This window comes from Meriones unguiculatus, chromosome 12 (assembly GCF_030254825.1).
Source record: "Meriones unguiculatus strain TT.TT164.6M chromosome 12, Bangor_MerUng_6.1, whole genome shotgun sequence".
Taxonomy (NCBI): domain Eukaryota; kingdom Metazoa; phylum Chordata; class Mammalia; order Rodentia; family Muridae; genus Meriones; species Meriones unguiculatus.
The window spans coordinates 11,332,262-11,353,301 of record NC_083360.1 but is presented as its reverse complement, the minus strand read 5'-3'; the positions used below and the strand labels follow the sequence as shown (position 1 = coordinate 11,353,301).

The 21,040-nt window shown below is 38.8% G+C and overlaps 1 protein-coding gene across 2 annotated transcripts in view; it reads left to right on the top strand.

Annotated features, from left to right (window-relative positions):
• The window catches only part of Tbc1d19 (TBC1 domain family member 19), a 133,026-nt gene that overhangs the window by 30,764 nt on the left and 81,222 nt on the right, over positions 1–21,040 (top strand). The window contains exons 4-10 of one of the 2 annotated variants that reach the window (XM_060365309.1): positions 3,217–3,292; positions 11,429–11,503; positions 12,815–12,878; positions 14,344–14,390; positions 14,553–14,663; positions 18,768–18,840; positions 20,687–20,725. In XM_060365309.1, coding sequence (XP_060221292.1) covers positions 3,217–3,292; positions 11,429–11,503; positions 12,815–12,878; positions 14,344–14,390; positions 14,553–14,663; positions 18,768–18,840; positions 20,687–20,725 — 485 coding nt within the window. The remainder of the gene's footprint in view (positions 1–3,216; positions 3,293–11,428; positions 11,504–12,814; positions 12,879–14,343; positions 14,391–14,552; positions 14,664–18,767; positions 18,841–20,686; positions 20,726–21,040) is intronic. The other variant, XM_060365310.1, reaches the window with a different exon arrangement.

Genomic DNA, 21,040 nt, shown 5'->3' with positions numbered 1-21,040 from the left:
GACCTTCCTGTAGCCAATCAATTCAAAATGCAGCATTTTGACCAATAGATGCTTGCCAGGCAGGAATCACCCCTGCCTTGGCCATGCTAGGAGGGACCAGAATCTTTAAATCACCCAACTAACCTGAGCACGAGGCTCTTGGCTCTCACCGCTTCAGTGGTGGAGGGGGGTGGTGAGTCCAAGCTGCAGCTTGTAATGATTTACAATAAAAGATCTTCATGTGGTTTGCAACAGAAAAAAAAAAGAAGAAAAAAATTATTTTTTTTTTATTAATTACAGTTTATTCACTTTGTATCCCAGCTGTAGCCTCCTGCCTCATATCCTCCCAATTCCATCCTCCCTCCTTCTATGCCCCTCTCCCAGTCCACTGATAGGGGAGGTCCTCCTCCCCTTCCATCTGACCCTAGTCTATCAGGTCTCATCAGGACTGGCTACATTGTCTTCCTCTATGGCCTGGTAAGGCTGCTCCCCCTTCAGGAGAAGGTGATCAAAGACCACTGAGTTCATGTCAGAGACAACCTCTGTTCCCCTTACTAGGAGTAGGAGCTGCCATAGGCTCTATCTGTGCAGGGGGTCTAGGTTATCTCCATACATGGTCCTTGGTTAGAGTATCAGTCTCAGAAAAAACCCCTGGGCCCAGATTTTTTGATTCTGTTGCTCTCCTTGTGGAGCTCTTTTCCCCTCCAGGTCTTTCTATCTCCCCCTTCTTCCGTAAATTTCCCTGCACTCTGCCCAAAGTTTGGCTATGTGTCTCAGCATCTGCTTTGATGCCCTGCAGGGTAGAGTCTTTCAGAGGCCCTCTGTGGTAGGTTCCTATCCTGTTCTCTGTTTTCTCCCTCTTCTGATGCCCATCTTGTTTGCTTTTCTGAATGAAGATTGAGCATCTTACCAGGGTCCTCCTTCTTGAATAGCTTCCGTAGGTGTACAGATTTTAGTATGATTATATGTCTAATATCCACTTATAAGTGAGTATATACCATATGTGTTTTTCTGCTTCTGGGATACCTCACTTAGGATGATCTTCTCTAGTTCCTGCCATTTGCCTGCAATTTTCATAATTTCCTTGTTTTTAATTGCTGAGTAGTATGCCATTGTGTAAATGTACCATAATTTCTGTACCCATTCCTCAACTGAGGGACATCTGGGTTGTTTCCAGCTTCTGGCTATTACAAATAAGGCTGCTACAAACATGGTTGAGCAAATGTCCTTGTATACTTGAGTATCTTTTCGATATATGCCTAGGAGTGGTATAGCCGGATCTTGAGGTAGCAGTATTCTTTATTGTATGAGAAAGTGCCTGATTGATTTCCAAAGTGGTTGTAAAAGTTTATATTCCCACTTGCAATGGAGAAGGGTTCCCCTTTCTCCACATCCTCTCCAGCATGTGTTGTCACTTGAGTTCTTGATCTTAGCCATTCTGATGGGTATAAGGTGAAATCTCAGAGTCATTTTGATTTGCATTTCCCTGATAGCTAAGGACGTTGAGCATTTCTTTAAGTGTTTCTCTGCCATCTGATATTCCTCTATTGAGAATTTTCTGTTTAGCTGTGTACCCCATTTTTTAATTGGATTACTTGATTTGTTGCTGTTTAACTTCTTGCATTCTTTATATATACTGGATATTAGCCCTCTGTCAGATATAGAGTTGTTGAAGATCCTTTCCTAATCTGTAGGCTGTTATTTTGTTCTGACGACAGTGTCCTTTGTTTTATAGAAGCTTTTCAGTTTCACGAGGTCCCATTTATTCATTGTTAATCTTAGAGCCTGTGCTGTTGGTCTTCTGTTCATAAACTTGTCTCCTGTGCCAGTGAGTTAAAAACTCTTCCCCACTTTTTCTTCTGACTGGTTAAAATTAGATTTTAGTGTTTTGCCTATGACCGTCTTCCAAGTTGGTCTTTGAATTTTCAGCTAACATCAGATATACGTGCTATCTATTATTGAAATTGACTTCAACGATATCATTAGAAGTTTTGGCCATCAAAGATTGATGTTTGTTCTGATGATCAAAATGCTAATTCACACAGTATAGTAGAGATACCTGTTGTGCATTTTTCCAATTATGACCTTTTAACCTGATATTTTGCTAACAACTTCTGTTTTCGTGATCTAGTGCATTTCTGGAAATAGTTTTGTATGGCAGACTGTCTTTTTAGCTGATGGCCAGGACTATCTTTCAATCATTATCATACCTTCAATACACTACGCGGTGCAACTTATATTTTTAATAACTGGTTGAGATTCTGTAGGAGCTTATTAATACTGCCTTTCTTCTTTCTTGGGTTCTGAATAAAAGGAGAAAAATGATAAAACAGAATGGGAGCTGATACAATGAATAAAATGATGATAAAGCAGAAGTGAGAGCTCAATTTCAGACTTTTATTACTGATTAAGACTGAGCCAGAGAGATGGCTCTGCCATTAAGAGCACTGCCTGGTAAAGACTGAGTAGACATATGCACATAAAGAAGTTCACATACATGTAAGCACACACAGAGTTCATTTATTTTTTTTTTAAAGAGCAAATAAAGACCATAGGTTATCCCTAATCTGAACTCCAGGATTAAATGGTCTTAAAAATCCAGACAAACAATAACTTAAATGATCTGCTCTGGTTTAAATGTCCCCTCTAAAGTTCATAGGTGGAATGTACTTTCCGCTGTAATAATACTGACAGCTGAGCCCCTTGAGAGCCATTAGAGCACAAGTGCCTTGCCCTTACAGGTGGGCTGGAGACACTGTGAAAGGCCAGGCTTGGCTCTTTTCCCAGTGAGCCTCTTACCTTTTGTCACCAGATAATACAGGAGCAAGGCTCTCTCCAGATGATGGCTCCTGGATGTTTAACTTCCTGTGCTCCAGTACTGTAAGCCAGTGTGCTTCTGTTCTTGACTGATTACATTTTGTCTGGTGTAGTTTTGCACATCTGTAATCCCAGTGGTTGTGAGGCAGAGGCAAGACCAGCTCAAGGCCATCCTGGTCTGTATAGGAAGTCATAGGCCTGCTGGGGCTACCCAGTGAGTCCCTGCATGAAATACAGCACAAAAACATTGCCCATTACTAGGATGGTATAATTAAAGAATTTGTTAGACCCTGTACATGCAAATGAACTATTAACAGATTCTCTATCTGTAGCATGGACTGCAGAGTTAGTAACTTCTCACCATGTTAATTCAGTATCAAGAGCTCACCATGCCATTTAGCTGCCTTTCTCTGCTTCCAGGTACCCTTTGCCCAGTCACCCTTCCGCTCCCCCTGAGCATCTCAAAGAGCCCTTGGTGTACATGAGGAAAGCACAGGTTGGTCACTGTTTGTTTGCTTCTGTTTTCTTCTTGCATGCCAAGTAATGCAGTGTAGAGTATATTCTTATTTGCATAATATATATTGGATCATAGAAAGACTGGTTAAGAGCCTCTTCAGTAATAATGACACTTGTACACTCTGCCTTTTTATTTTCAGTAATCAACGTTCATACCTATTTAGTTATAGTAATATATATAGTAATATTTAATAGATACTATAGTATATAATATATAGTATGGCATATTACTATTTTGCTAATATAGTAATATGTAATACCTATAGTAACCCTGGAAAACATTAAAAACATTACATAGAAAGAAAGGGTCATATACCATACTGGCCTGAAGTTTGAAATGGGGTAATGCCTTCTTTTACAATCTACTCCTCAAGGCCAGTGAATGAACTCTAGATGAATTAACACATTAAAAACAAACAAAGCACCAAATAAATAAATAAAGAAGTATGTAACTAAATCCCTAAAACAACAACAACAATAAAAACCCTCTGTCCAGCTGGGTGCCATGGTGTATGCCTGTAATCCCAGCACTCAGGGAGACAGAGGCAGACCAATCTCTGTGAGTTCCAGACTAGACTAGTCTGTGAAGTGAGTCCAGGATAGTCAAGGGTGCACAGAGAAACCCTGTCTTGAAAAACCAAAAACCAACCAACCAAACAAACAAACAAACAAACACCCTCTGTCCTTTGAAGTCAGTTTTACTGACACCATATTTAAAAATATATTAAAAAAAAAAATATATATATATATTTACTCTCACAGCAGGCTGTCACTGTTAGTTGGCTGGCAACAAGGAAGAAACCATTTTTAAAAATTAATAAAACAAGCTAGACACAAAAAATGCAAGAAGACATTTAAAGCGAGAGAGTCTGTCATGTGTTCCCATATCTCTATGTTGTCCTTTACTGGACACAGCCCAGCCACCTCCCTGGCACAGCAATGCTTGTGAACCTTCTTTTGAGTGCTGGATGAGACTGTGGAACCATCACAGCCAGAGATGGGTTCTTCTCTCTAGCATGGCCCCAGAAAATTAAAATTAAAATTTTTATTATGAAAAGTTCAAATCATTCCTACAGAAATTCTGTGCATGCATCCCTTTGCTCACGCAGTTGTGCGTTTGCAGCTGTAGAAAGTGTTCTCCTGTGGCCAGTTGCCAGGTTCATGGTGGTTTATGTTAGCAAGATTCTGTTATTTTCATAAAAAAAAAACCCCTCCAAATTAGATGATTATAGAGACAGTATGACTGAGATAATGGAGATTTGAAGGAAATATGTAATATACTTATTCTAAGTGGTATCTCTAGGGTCAAATGATATTTATCTATTTGTATAAAAATTTATGTATTTGTATAAAAGCACAAATAGCTAAATATGTTCATGAAAGAATTGTGTGGCTTTTGTTATGCAGAATTAAACTAAAAAAAAGAAAGATGGAAAGTTAAGGTCTAAATATTTTTTGGATTGTTTTTTTTCCTTGAGACCATGTAAGTCAGTAGCCTAGAACTCAGTGACCTCAAACTCAGAGGGATCCATGTGCTTCTCTGCCTCTATCGTGCTGGGATTAAAGGTGTGTATCATCATGCCTGTGTAGATAAAATAATTTTAATCACAGGATCTTACTACTTATCCCTTGCTGGCTTGTAACTCACTATATTGGCCAGACTAGCTTCAAATGCAGTGAGCTGCCTGCCTCCACCTCTAAAGTGTTGAGATTAAAAGTCTTTACCCCCATTCTCAGCAGAAAATTTTAATTAATTAATATAGAAAAATCATGTTTTATCTTATTAGAGCCTTAAAGCTGCCAGTCACCGACTCTGACTGATAGCATTTTATTCTGCATATGAATGAATGGTTTTCTTTCCAGACGCAGGACTTGGCACACAATAGCTCCTAGGTTCTTGGCTGAATGCAGCCTGCCTCCTACTCTTTAGGACTAGCAAAAGGGTGTTTTACAAGGGTTTTTAACTGGTTGCAAAACCAATTAAAAAGAATAATATTAAGAACTGTATTGTATACATCAGAAGAATAGCTACAATGAAGACTGAAAAGATAAATACTGGTGGAGGTTATGACAGCCGGAATTCAAATGCTGTCAGCACTGAGGTAAAGCCTGGCAGTTTCACACAAAAACAAACGTGTACTATGGCCACAAAGGGCATCCCCAGTCAGAATAAGGAAGTTTAATGGTGGAGTTTGCTGTGGATGATCAGCAGTGTGTTAGTTATGGTTTAGGCTGTACATATATATGTATTTGTCTGAGCCACACCTAGATGTATGTATTTTTATGTAAATTAGATACATGCTGAGGTAAAAATGGTCAACTATTAATGCTGGTGTATAGATGGATGTCTAACTGAATTACTTTTTTACCTTTTATGTGTGGAATTTGTTTTGTCAAATCTGTAAGCAGTGAGAAAAATAAATCTTATAGCACAAGAAAATGATAGGAATTAATAAAATACATTTTTGGAAATAGTCATGCTTAATCATCTATATATTGTCTCTGACCTTTTTGCACTGCAAGAGTTAAATAATTGCAATGGAGAGCCTGGGACCGGTAGAGCCTAAATATTTACCTGTCCAGTTGCTTCAGTGTTCACTACCTTAAGAGCATCTCTCCCTAGCACCTATCCTAGCACTTAGCCTAGAGAACTTCTGAATAAGTATTGGCTGAATTAACCGGTTTCTTTTTTTTTTTTTTTAATTAAGCTTTTTAAAAATTATACCATGTGTGTCTTTGTCCTTCTGGGATACCTCACTCAGAATGATATTTTCTAGATCCCACCATTTGCCTGCAAATTTCATGATTTCCTCATTTTTGATTGATGAGTAATATTCCGTTGTGTAAAAATATATTAATTTCTGTATCCATTCCTCTTTTGATGGACATCTGGGTTGTTTCCAGCTTCTGGCTATTACAAATAAAGCTGCTACAAACATGGTTGAGCAAATGTCCTTGTTGTGTACTTGAGCAACTTTTGGATATATGTCTAGGAGTGGTATAGCTGGGTCTTGAGGAAGCACTATTTCTAATTGTCAGAGAAAGCACCAGATTGATTTCCAAAGTGGTTGTACCAGTTTACATTCCCACCAGCAATGGAGGAGGGTTCCCCTTTCTCTACAACCTCTCCAGCATGTGTTGTCATTTGAGTTTTTTATTTTAGCCATTTTGATGGGTGTAAGGTGAAATCTCAGGGTCATTTTGATTTGCATCTCTCTGATGGCTAAGGATGTTGAGCATCTCTTTAAGTGTTTCTCTGCCATTCTATATTTCTCTACAGAGAATTCACTGTTTAGCTCTGTACCCCATTTTTTAATTGGATTACTTGATTTATTGCTTTTTAACTTCTTTAGTTCTTTATATATGCTGGATATCAGCCCTCTGTTAGATATGGGGTTGGTGAAGATCCTTTCCCAGTCTGTAGGCTGTCGTTTTGTTAAAAATTATTATTATTTTTTATTAATTACAGTTTATTCACTTTGTATTCCACCTGTAGTGCCCTCCCTCTTCCCCTCCCAACCCTACCTTTCCTTCCTCTTCTCCACCCATGCCCCTCCCCCAGTCCACTGACAGGGGAGGTCCTCCTCCCCTTCCTTCTGATCCTAGTCTATCAGGTCTCATCAGGAGTGGCTGTATTGTCTTCCTCTGTGGCCTGGTAAGGCTGCTTCCCTTTAAGGGTGAGGTGATCAAAGAGCAGGCCAATCAGTTCATGTCAGAGACAGTCCCTGTTCCCATTACTAGGGAACCCTCTTGGGCACTGGACTACCATGGGCTATGTGCAGGGGTTCTAGTTTAGCTCCATGAATAGTCCTTGGTTGGATTGTCAGTCTCAGAAAACACCCCTGTGTCCAGATTTTTTGGTTCTTCTTAACTATACATATGGAATGTCTCTTTCTATTAGCCAGGTCTTTGTAACTGTGTTAACTGTCTGAGGGAATCACTTCAAAAGAAGGGCAAATTTATTCTGGCTCACAGTTTTGAGAGGTTCAGTCCATGGCCCACCAGCTCCATTGCTTCTGTGCAGCATTGGAGCAGAGCACTATGGTGGAAGGATGCAAAGGAACAGATATGTTTATGTCTTGGTGGACAGAAAGCATGGGGAAGGAGAAGGACTGAGGATGAGATATACCTTTTCAGAACAGATTCTCAGTGACCCCGTTCCTCCAGCTAGTCTCTAGCTTACACTTTCACCACTTCCCAATATTATCATAGTGTTATGAGTCTGTTAAGGGAATAATCCATCAATAATCTCAGAGGTCTTATGATCCATTCACTTTTCAGATTCTGTTAGTTGACAACAATAAAAGCTTCTGCTTAGGGAGGCATCCCGTATTGAAACTCTTAACAGTTACTGCCTAGCTCCTAAAAATTCATGTTCTTCTCATAAGGCAAAACGGCATTTAGTTCATCTCCAAGAGTTCCCATATTCTCAACAGTTCCATTATTTCTCAAACATCTAAGTCTGGATTATCTTCTAAGACTTAGGAAAAACTCTTTTCTGTGAATCATTGTAAATGTAAAAAACAAGTTACACAAGGGTACAGAGTCAACAGTTCTGTTCCAAAAGGTAGGAATAGGGTCATAGAAAGGAAGGATCCAACCGAAGCAAGACTGCAACCCAGCAAGATAGTAAGTCTGTCTCCTGGTACACATGATAGTTTGAGGTGAGCTCCAGATGGCTTGGGCAGCTCCACTACTGCAAATGCTTCTCTCCTTTGCTGGCTTTTCTCCCAGCCCAGAGCCTTTCTCACAGACCTTCCACGTTACTGGCATCAGTTTATACATATTTGAAATCTGAGCGGATGCTTCCATGACACGAGAGCTCTTATATTTTGCATCCTTGCAAAGCCAGTATCCCATGGATGACAACAAGGTTGCCTCAACTTGAGTGATGGCCAGGCCTCTCTGAATTATACTTGTAGCAGCCTCTGTCCTCCTGGTTGGCTGAGCACAGTGACTCTGTGCCAGTAGGCCACTCTACTTTAAGGGCACTCTGTTCTCATGAGAAAAAGCTTTCATACTTTTTGCAATGGGTAGTTCAAGATATCTGTCATATTATTTCAATTTCAAATACTTGTCTTCTTTTAAATAGTGTCTCTTTAGAAAAGAAACCTTCCTTAACCCCAAGTTTACATAGACTTTCCTGACTAAACTTGAAAATTTTAAGTCTTTTTGATATGTTCTGGTTCTCCCTATAAATTATATAGTCAGGTTTTGTAGGAATGACTCTACTCCTGGCACCAGTTTTCCATTTGGTTTTTCATCACTGTGACAGATATATGGGAGAACAACTCAGGTGGGAAAAGTTTGTGGCTCACAGTTTCAGAGGCCTCAGTGCATGATCAGTTAGCCCCAACGTTCTGTGCTGTGGTGTGGCAAAGGCTGTTGAGGAGCAGGTTCGCTCACCTCATGTCAGATAGAAAACAGAAGAATTAGAGGACAAGGCACACCTTCATAGAGCATGTTTCCAGTGACCTAGTTCTTCCCACTAGGCCCCACCACCTATTTTTTTCACTATAATAATGAAATTATTTTATAAATCTATCAACAATTTTACTCAGTAAGTCAGAACCATCAGGATCCAACCACTTTCTCCAAACACCATTGTCTAACAGTTAATGAATATGCTTGTGGAGGGAGGTTTTGTATTCAAACCACAGCAATCTTCTCATACTCAGTGTCAGCCTTTCTTCCCATTTTTTGTTGTCCATGGGAAGGCCCACTCAGTTCTTTGTTCTGTTGAGGACAAAGTTCTCTCCAGTTCCGTGGAGCCCACTTAGTCTGGATTTCATGACCATTATTTTATCATGTTCCTTCTGTGCCTCATTGTCTTTTGCTCTTTGAGACTTACTTTGTTTGCTGTTCAAGTCCTTAGCCTAATGGTACTTCTATTGTGTATGTCTCCTCTCAAACTGTTGGCAGCTTTGGGGTCAGAAAATCACTTAATTCTGTTAATCATTAGTCCAAAACCACTTACTTAACTTTTAATAGATTAATTTTCAGCCTGCTGGTAATGACATATTTTTTATTTAGTATCTACTTTCCATTTAGATTGTCTTAAAACCTCACCATGTAGGGAGGACTTACAATTCTACCAGTGTCTCACTCATCTTTAATGTGTGTCACTTAATTTATTGAAAATTTTGTGGTTGTCTTATTAACTCCCATAGCTTTCTTCTGCTTTGATGCTGAATACCTTTGCAGCCATTCTTCTATGACTAACTATATGCTGGCTATTTCTTTAGTGAGATCTAACTTGTTATGTCCAAATAGGCATCTCTTCATGACTTCCCATTTGTACTAATAGGTCATTGTCATTATTGTGGTAGTTTAGAATTACAGTATTTTTATTTCAGTTTTACATGTCCAAATAGTCTTAAGTTTTATAAATTCATTTTTGTAGTCTTATGATCTTTCTTTTAATTACCAAGGCTATTATCACATTGATACTGTTCTTGATAATGTTGATGTCAGTAATGAAAACTTCCATTGAGTACTTACTTTTTTCAGAGATTGTACTTTAATTTACATTTTTGTCTTACACTTTTCCATTTTCACTCTCTCACTGTCTCCATATATACTCTCAGTACTATTACTTTTTGTTTGGTTGGTTTTGGTTTTTTGTTTGTTTGTTTGTTTGTTTGTTTTTGGGCTTTTCAAGACCAGTTTTCTCCATGTAACAGTTCTGGCTGTCCTGGAACTCGATCTGTAGACCAGGCTGGCCTGGAACTCACAAAGATGGATTGTCTGTGCCTCTGGAGTGCTGGGATTACAGGTGCCAGCATCACCTGGCTACTGTTACCTTTAATTAGAAGCAGAACCTTCTGAGGTGTCCCACAGCCTTTTAGTATGCCTCTGCGATTCCCAGATGCAGAAAATAGAAAATAGAACTACTAATCAAAAGCTCGGCATTTAGGAACTTTCACTCCCTGTCTGCCGCTTCCCCATCCATGTTGTTCTTCCTGCTGTTATATGGCTGTCCTGTGCTCCTCTCGGGCATTGTGTCTTTTCCCTGCTGCATTATGGACACTGTTCACATTTTGTTTTTCTGTCCTGGACAGCGCTTTCTGCTCACTTTGTGTTATCAAAATGCCATCTGTTTTGTGAGGGTCATTTGAGATGGCACCTTTTCTCTAATGTTGCTGTCTCATTACCCTATTGAAAGGATCTGCCCTCCCTTCAGCCCTCAAATGTTTCTTTAGACCTTCCCATATGCTGCAGTAGTAGTGTCTGTGCAAACCTTTCTGCCTGTTGCTGTGCGCCCCCTCAGAGAACCCGTGAAGCCTCTTCGCACCTGTTCTATCTACTCTGCTGACCTTTATGCAGCAGGAACATCATTTATATCGACTAAGACTTTGCAGCCTTCCTCCCAGTCAGGCTTCCGTAGTCATAGTTTGAACAACATTGGATTAACTGAAGTTCAAACACTTTAAATACTTTGGGAACTACTTTGGTCCATTCAAAGAAAGTGGTATCTGAAGAAACTAGTTCAAGTATGGTGCTTATAAGGGTTGGGTTTTCTTTTAAACTAGTGCCGGTAGCACACACAGCTCTAATGTGCCAGTGACTTAGTGCGTCACATGTGCACTTGTTTAGTACTCATGGAAGCTGATGAACTGAGTCACTCAGCCTGACTTCACACAAGCAGTCTGTGACAGACCTGGAGCTTGACCTGAACAGAATGCTCCAGAGTCCATGCTTCCTGGTAGAACTAATTTAGCTCTTATCTGCTTGTGGAAATTCAAAATACACAATGCATATGTCTATCAACCCCCAAAATGCCCTAGAGGAACCCTCCCACTGCCTTAAAGAACTTTCAGTAGGCTCTGGTTCTCGGAGTTCCCTTGCCTCTCAGCTGTGCACTGCTGCAGCTCGAGATGTTAACACATGGGCCCAAGAACACCGATGGCCCAAACCACAGCGCTGCTGATGTCACAGCACTCTGGACGGTATCTGATGCAGAATGAGAAGTAATCAATGTTCGTTGGGTGAACTAATGAGTGAGGATAGCCATCTCAACCAGTTTTGCCATTTCTATGAATATCATAGTAACTTTTTAAAATCAGGGTACATACTGTTAATGGAAAACAATGATAGAGTCTTTCTTTTATTTTAGGGAAGTTGGGAAAAAAGAATCTTGAAGAGTTTAAATAGTATGTGTACGGAACTGAGTATCCCATTAGCACGAAAGGTACATTTAACATTTTTTCTGCTGAAGTATTTTATTGTGAATTATTTATTGAAAAATGTCATAAAGTTGCATAACTGTTAGGCTTGATAGTCTTCATTTACTGGTGTATCTTTTTTTAAAATAAAAATCTGTAAGTGCCAATTGTTTGGTTATATTTTATACATATTCTTAATTTATATATTTAGTGATCATTACAATGAACCTATGCTATAGCCTACTTAGACATTTGGCTGTTGTCTTAGTTACTTTTTTATTGCTGTGAAAGTTAGGGAAGGAAGGGTTTTTTTTAGAACTTAATGCTCCAGAGGGGTTGAGTCCATCACCATCACAGTGGGGAGACATGGCAGGGGCCAGGCAGGTGACTGGAGCAGCAGCTCAGAGCACAAGCAGGAGTCACAAAGCAAACTGGAACGGTGCAACCCTTTGAATTCACTAAACACACCCCTAGTGACATACTTTTCAACCTCCCCAAATAGCACCATCAGCAGGGGGACTAAATATGCTAATGCCTGAGACTGTAGGGGGCATCTCATCTAAAACCCCCACAACTGTAGAAAATGACTATACATTAGCATTTAGTCTTTGTACCTTCTGAGTAAGTGAGCACAGTAGCACTATTCCTTGAAGTCTGTAATTGGCAACATGATGCCATCTTCCAGTATTAATGTAATGACTGAAAAGAATAATCCATTGTATTTCTGCAGACCTGGAGTTCTGTTTAGTTCTTACTTAATGGTGGGAGAGGTAGGAAATGAAAAAAAAGTCAGTGGGAGTCTGTTCTAGATACTATAGCTGCTCACAAGTAGGAGAGTTTCCCTTCACTTCCTTCTCTACCCACTAGTTATCCTCCACTATTGAATAAATCAAGAACATACACTTTTGATGAGCACTAAGGAGAAGCCACTGAAGCACTAACAGGGTGGTTTGTAGAAAAACTTAGATGGAAATCTGTCTGGAATGCATGCTAAGGTATGATACTGTCTTTCACATCAGAAGATAACGCTACTGAGTCAGTCATGCCCTCAGTCAATCCCCTTGCCCTGCATTCCTGAGCTTGCTGATGGGATGAGAGCTGTAGCATATGGCTGAGGAGGAGGTCTTTGTGAGATTTACTGGCCAGTCTGATCATTTACCTTCTCTTCTTATACTAATTAGTTCCATGTTCTAACTATATCATTGAGACTAGATATGTTGCAATCATTTTAAAACTAAAGTTATGTAATTCCAAAGAAGTTTTCCATATGTTATGGTACCTTATTTAAATTCTTGAATAAGTTATTGATTTTGAAACTAATTAAAAAAATTTTTTAGAGACCAGTTGGAGAACAGAAAGAACTTCTTAATAAGTGGAATGAAATGGGAACTGATGAGCCAGGTATGTGTAGTATTTCCTACAAGACTGGTCACTGGACTAAAAGAACACAGTACTTCTCTGGAGGCGCCTAGACCTTCCACCTTCACTAATCCCTGACATCTGATTTGTTGATTTCTGTTTTGCAGTGTAAGAATTTGCAACTTTAGGCTTTGTTTTCCATTGCTTGCATAATACTAAATCATTTTTCCTTTTTTTAAACAGCATTTTAAAACCTTTTAAATAAAAGAATAAATAATCTTTTTGTCGCCTCTTCTGTTATCTTCCCTGAGCCTTAATTTTAGGAGTTTTGTTACAGATTTATCAACTGGGAGAACTATTGTTAAAGGCAAAGGACCAGAGTGTCTGCTGTGAAATTATGTCTTCTATATAGGACAGGGAAGCTGTACCCATGATATGACAACAGTGTGGTAGGGTAGCCTAAACAAGACACGAACAAGGATAACACCAGCATGGACAGGGAAAAATCTTATGATTTGGGGTGGACTATTGATGGACTATAGACATTTTACAACTGCTGAGAGAGGAAAAATTAGTCTTCCCTGGGGATGGCCATAATACCAAGTATTCACCCCTAAAACATATGTTTAGGAGCAACACTAAATGGACTCTTGGTTATACTTATAGATTTATGTGTATGTATGCACGCACCATTAATAATTAAAGAAAAACAATAGAGAGCATACATGAAAGTAGAAGGAGGGCTTGGAGCTAGAGAAAGTATAATTGCAGGAGGAGCGGAGATGGTAATAGTGGATTGAAGATAATGAGAATATATTACACCCATGAGTGAAATGTCATAAACTCATCCGTGTATACAATTAATAAATGACAGTGAAAAAAATAAAACAAGTAAATAAAATCTCTTCAATAGCTTCCTGAGACTTATCTTTTAGTTAAGGTAGAAATTCTATAAACTTAATTATGTTGAGATCTAAGGAAAGATTGTCTAGTGAAAAGTAAATTTCAAGAACTTAAAGATAGTTTTTAAATTGCATTTACTCTCACTTTAAATTTAGTGCACAGTCAGCTTTATACACAGAATGAGTAGCAACTATATATTGTAGATGTACCTAATTGTTTGGACAGATGCATACAAGGGCTCTCCCTTTCCCAGCCCCACTGCTAAAGTGACTCTGGAAACTTGGCAAGCAACATGCTATAATAGGAAATGGTGCAACTGAAATGAGAAAAGTTAGTACAAGCAGAGAAAGTCATTGAGAATGCATTATTTGTATTCTAAGCACTTTAAAAATTCTCATACAGAATCTTTACAAGAAACTCTTCTATAACAGTTGTTTAAATTGTCAAGGACAGTGTTTTTATTTCTGTGTTCACAGTATCTCAGAGTATACAACAAATAATACTCAATAAATGTGATTCATCCCTATGGAAACATAGGAAGTGACGTTCATATTTATTGGTCATTGAATATATTATCTGAAATTTTGTTTTACTCTCATTCCAGACTTAAGTCTTTTTCGACCCGTTTATGCACCTAAGGATTTTCTTGAGGTATGTTCTATTGGATAGATATGCAAATATTATAGGTGTAATTGGAGACCCATGCACGACCTCAAATGGCTTTTTCAGCCTGAGGTGATGCAACAAGAATTATCATGTTTGGCAAGGGAAAACTTATAAGATACTAACAAGGCTTCTTGTTTATTTTTAAAGGTATTAATTAATCTCCGCAACCCAAATTATGAAAATGGTGATTCTCTTAGTTTTAGGACTAATTTGGGTTTAATCCAAGTTCCTCTGAAAGTAAAGGACATCCCTGAATTGGTAAGTATAAACACTGAAGACTAAGTTAATGTATATTAGAAGATAACCACTAGAACAATATTGTAGTGCCGCATTTATCTATTATAATAAGACTCGTGGACGCATTAAACAAATTACTACTGTGACATCCTTTAAGTTAGAAATATGTACGTAGAAAGAGCAAGTTGGAGTGTTGAAGTCAAGTAAGTTTGCATTGGCCTATAACTGTTTTGCCTATTATTTCAATAAAGAACAAATATTTATGAGGCAGCTTACTGGGACTCAGGTATCTGATATGTGGCTATAAAAATGATTGGAACACATCATAAGATTTGTAAGAGGATTTTTCCATTCTTTTTAAAAATTTATTATTTATTACTATTTATTCACTTTGTATCCCAGCTGTAGCCTCCTCCCTCATCTCCTCCCAATTCCACCCTCCCTCCCTCTTCTCCCATGCCCCTCTCCTAGTCCGCTGATAGGGGAGGTCCTCCTCCCATTCTATCTGATCCTAGCCTATCAGGTCTCATCAGGACTGGTTGCATTGTCTTCCTCTGTGGCCTGGCAAGGCTGCCCCCTCCCCCAAAGGATGTTTGAGAGAGAGCATGTTATTTCCTGAAACCCAGAACATGGTAAAACACTAAGAGAAACTGCCTTTTCTCTGGAACCCATTGTCTCAGTGAGGAATTGGTTTTCAAATGAACTGTGAAGAGATTTCCTGATGGTGGGATGAAGTGTCATCACTCCTTTTATTACTGATTCCAGAATAATAAAGGATGCAGCACTGTCAGTGCCTCTGTGTGAAACTCTGAACTTTAAAGATGGAGAGGTCATCTAAAGCAGGGAGACGTCAGACCAGAGGGAAGTGTGCTCAGAGCGAGTATGCAGCAACCACATCATCTGTCGCTCTACATCCCCTACTCTGCTCTGGTGCATTAGCAGATTATTGTCCTTTTGCCAGCAGGCTGCATGTTATTTTGTGAATAAAGGGATGGTTCTGGAGGCATATTTGGAAGGCTCCAGCAGGAGAAAGTTATTTCCCTTCTGGTTCCTATGTATAGTAATGATCTCCGCAGTCCAGCTCCAGCCTGGGCTATAGCCTGTTCCTTTTGGCATCTTTTTTTTTTTTCCTCACCCTTGGTCTTGGTCACAGCCTTGATCACTGGGAAGACGCTTTTTCTGATTTCATACTTCCTTTTCATTTATGTTCCTCAAAGCCATAGTTGCTTTCTGCATTTGCTGCTTCTGTTTTTCCCTCTTGACATCTGTGGCAGGCCTTTTCTTTATTAACTAGAAATTGACTGAGAAAAGAAGCAAAATGGTTTTTTTCATAGAACCTTGGGAAAGCTCAATGATCAGAGACACCATGGCTGCCCACCATGGCAGTCCATAGGGCTGAGAATGGAGGTTCTGGGAAGATAATCAGGTGGAGCTCCTTCCCACTGTGCAGAGTCACATGACTCTTCCCATCCCCATAGGAGGCCAGAGGCACACTCACCAGAGATACAGACACAGAGCAGCTAGTAACTCAGAACCCTCCAATTTACAGTAGGAAGACAAGTCATTAACACAGGGATCAAGTGAAAGTCTATGGAATGGGGAGACCTTTGTTCTTATCTCTGCTACTATGCTTTCAGACCTTCTACAACTTTAGAATACCAGAAAAGCTAGCGAAGATTTGGGGAACCCTTATCGTTCCATCCTTGGCTGGCACAGAGCTGTCTTAACAGTGGCCCCCCACACTCTAGGGAGATCTTTGCTGCATTGCTCCCAGACTTCTTACTGTTGCCATTTGAGAGCATGAGGCAATGAACTCAAAGATCAAAAGGAGGGGGAGGGGAGGGAAAGAAGGTAGGGAGCAGAGGGAAAGGACAGGGAGGAGAGAGGGTAGGAGAAAGAATGAAAATGAATGAGTATGAGAATAAGAGTTTATAAAGTGATCACTAGTATTTGATTTAGATGTTTAAGCTTTGGACTTTGTGCGACACAGAAGAGAATAGGCAACAGCTTGGCCCCATATTAACTTTGATTTATAGAATGACACTAGACAGAAAACAGACATGCCTGTGTTTCAGCACTAGTGTCAAAAATATGTTCTGGTAGTCCCAAGCTCTGGTTGCAATCTGGAATTAGTCTGTTTTGAGTCTTGGTGGAGTCTTTTTTCTTAAACTTTTTTTCTTCATTGCCATTTCTGGAAATTCTTCTCTTTGGTTAGAATAGCAATTGTGGGGGAAAATAACAATTGCAGGTTTTACCCTAGGGCCTGTGATCTCCCAATCATGGATTTTGACAAGAATTATAGTATTTCCTCTTGTGAAGCAGACCTCAACTCCAATCAGAAAGTCATTAGTTACACCAAAACAGTTATGCCTTTATTGTAGCAGTTCGTACATCTTGCCTGCTAGGTCAGTATTGTAGCATGCAAGAGTATGGTTAGGCCTCGTCTGTGGTCATCGGGACTAGTTTCTGCTATCCTTACACCATGTCAGGGTGATTCTGACCCAGAATGATTGGATTCTGTTTCAAGTAGATGTCTTGAAATGGAGATGTACTAACTCTAAAGAGAGGCTGTGACTAGTGGAGTAGCCAGATGGGACTACACACTGGTAGTTCTGTATTTGCTGGGTCAGGCCTGTGTACCAGGGAGATAGTAGTCATCCACAAAGAACTGCAGGCTAGTGGGGAGGGTGGACAGTAAAAGGACAGTTTTACTACAGTGGGAGTAAATGTTTAGGTTGAGGCTGAAAAGAGATAATTAATTTATTGACTGCTTTTGTTCAGTCTGGAATAGCAAGGAAGGCTTCTAAGGAGGCACACTCCCTATGATCAATTTTGTGGAAATTGGGAGGTTGCTAAGGCTGAATGAAGAATAGTCTAGCGCAATGACATGGAAGTTGGACATCAAATCTCACATGTCATAAGTAAAACTCTACATTTTTATTACAGAACTTAGCATTGAAGTGGTTTTTGGCCCTAGATTTGTGTTTTAGTGTCCAGATCAATGTTATTCTTAACCTGAGATGTATAATCACTAATAATGATTCAGTGAAAGAAGCGTCATAAAATACATGGAAGACTGGTTGAAATGCCTCCGTTTCATGGTTCCTCACCATGAAACTCACTAACCTACATAACAGATGATTTGGAAAAATAAAGTTATTTCTGTTTTAAAGGACAGGGAAGTTTGGTTTACCACATAGTTATAAAGCATTGAAGCAACCATTAATAGAAGTATTTAATTTCTTATAGAATAAAATAGTACAAACAGTATGAGGTTTTCTATGCTTACAAAATACAGATGTTATTTTTGTCCCAGATAAGTGAAGGAAGTCTTATGAATAAATCTAATTTCATCCTTATTTTAGCTGAGCACTTAATAGTTCAATTTTACTAAAAAATGAGTTTGTTTTGGGTATTTGCGATGTTTGGTTTGTTAACATCAGAGTAAGATGCCAAATCATAGAAAACACAGAGAGACATGTTGGTAATATGGGACAATGATGTTAGATAAAATGGATTCGTGTGATGTGAGTGAGTGGCCCTGGGGTGGGGAGGAAGGGAGAGAAGGAAAAAAGTCAGGGGAGAGACATCGGCATGTGCTTGCCTGGGTTCATGTTTTATATAACATACATATAACTTTATACATCAGTATCATCTCTTACTATATGATTTGAATGTTACCGAAAAAGGCAATTTTTTTTTTTTTTTAAAGAAGACATTGCCATTATTTATACAAACTAAAAGGTTCAAAGTAAAAAGTTTTAGACAGGAAAAAGTGATGGAGTGAAAAATATTAGCAAAGGTCCTGTACCAGAAAAATACTGAAAGTTTACATTTCTTTTCTCATTATGTGTATAATTTTTCCTAGATGCTATCACTTTTTTAGTCATGTTTATTTCGTGTGAAAATGATGCATAGCTGTATCTACACTACACAGCTATCGTTATTCTGTTCCTTAATGTTTAGGGGCCATTACTGTTCTTTTGTTTTTTTTTTTTAGGTATTTATATGAAACAGATTCATTTTACATGTGATTCTTTTATGTGTTGATATTTAGGTGAAGTAATCTTTTCACATGCACCCAGGCCTGAGATACGTGCTAATTCTCCATGTGTTACTTTTCAGAAAGAATGCTTTATAGAACTTGGCTTAAGTACAGGACAACTGGGTATTGATGACTCTACACAAGTGCCTCCTGGTTAGTATTTCCTATGTGGTATTTAACTAGTGACAAGAGTTAGCTTCCAAGTACACAAGCCATCTTTATGCAGATCAATGGATTACAAAGTTGAAACACTGTATGACCTCCAACCAATCAAGAAACAGTGTATCACAACAGCTTACAAGACCCCTGTACACAGATGCCAACTAACACCTCATAGTAACAGCTGTCCTGCTTGAAACCCCATAGGGCTGGTGTGGCCTATTTGGAATTATTCTCGGTACACTTGTGTCAGTTTCCCATGGGTTACAGTTGTCTATAAGGTCCATAGTGTCTGAGGAACTATAAAATTATTTGTTCCATTTCTGTACTGTGACCCACCATATGTAATTACTACTGCCTGTCTTGCTTGTTGGTGTCATTTAAGTTATTCCCGCCATTCAGTTTTCATCACTTGGCCTGCTATGAATATATTTTCACAGGCCACTTGATGTCACATACATTGTAGGGCACACACCTGAGAGTGAGCTGACAGTTATCCTCTCATGTGCACGTGAACAATGTCAGTGGATATCGCCAGCTTTCCAACTCGTCATGCCAACTTACACTCTCACCAACTCTGTTTGAGAGGTTCATTTGCTCTATTTTTTTTTTTCATCTCAAATTCCCAGTCTCTTGTTTTTACCACAATGGTGGCTCTATGTTTCATATTGGTTCCAATTGCTTTTCTGATGACTAATGTGGTCAAGCAGCTTTTTCCTCACCTTTATAAGCTACCACTGTTGGTAAAGAACCTTTTCAAATGCTTGGCTTATTTGTGTCATACAGTTGCGTGCTTCTTCCCATCTTTATAAATTATGGATACAGGTCTTTTGCCAAATATATATGTTACAAATGTATTCAGAAACCTATCTTGTCCAAACTCTCTTAGTGGTGTTCTTTTTTGTGTGTGAACAGAAGTTTATTTTAGTATGCTGCATTATCACTGATACGTTTTAAAAAGCAGCCATTCCAGCGAAAGCATTTAAATGGCATTCAGGAGGTGAAGCTTGCACCTAGAAGAGGTAGGCTGTGCGGAGATAAATTTTAATCTAGCTGGACTGGAAACAGCACCTTATAAAGGAAGCTGCTAACAAGATTTTTTTTTAATTCAAAGAACTTTTTTCCTGAATGAATTTTTAAGTTTTATTTATGTAGTGTGTGTATGTGTGTCTACATGCATGTGTGAGTATGTGCTTCTGTGTGTATGTGTCATGTAATTGTGTGATCAGATCTCAGGTCCTCTTGAGTGACTACTCTTAACCCTGAGCTGTCTCTCCAGCCCCTGAATTAATATTAATAACAAATATTAATATTTGTTATAATAACAAATTGTTATTTGTTATTAATATTTGTTATAATATTAATATTAATAACAAATAATTCTTTGAATGACTTCTTTTTGAATGCACAGAAATATGTTTGTATGAGAATATATTCTGTTTTAACTAAAGAAACCTTAATTTTCCCATTTTTTCCTCCCCAATTAAGAGTGTGAACTCACTGTAACAACTTAGGAAAAGGCTTTTCTATGTTTAGGCTGCTAATTGAAGTTTTCAGAGCCAGGTGTGGTAGTGTGTGTCTTGTGCTTAGAAGGCTGAAGCAGCAGGGTTGTGCTCTTGAAGCCTTCCCAGGCTACTTTGTGAGATTAAATCCAGCCTGACAACAAGGTTCTGTCTCAAAACAACAACAACAAAACAAACCTGAGATTCCTATGTTTTCTATATAGTTATCCAATTTTAAAAATAATTAGAAGTATTAGTACCAGGAAAAATGCTTCTTATTCTAAATGTCATTGATAATGTTTGTGACTAATAATTTTATTTTCTTTCAATATTTTTAGAACTTTTTGAAAATGAGCATGTGCGTATTGGGCAAAAAGGTAAGCTTAGATTCATTAAAACCTATTTTAAAATGAGACTGTTCTAGGTAACTGTCCTCATGAAGTAGCCTCAGCTGAAATTTGTTCTCTGAAAAGTGAAGCACTGGAGAGTCATAATATTTAACTGAGCAGGTAATCTAACAAGAATCTTTATTTAGAAGCAAAATGCAGTGTGTTAGCTGTCTCAGTAAATGTAAGTGAAGCACACAGCTGACTCACTGAACAGGAAATGCAGACCAGCATCCGTCAGCCTCATGAGAGTCAAGCACTCTGCAGCAGAATCTTATCTCACAATCAAGGAGGCAGCTTCCTCTT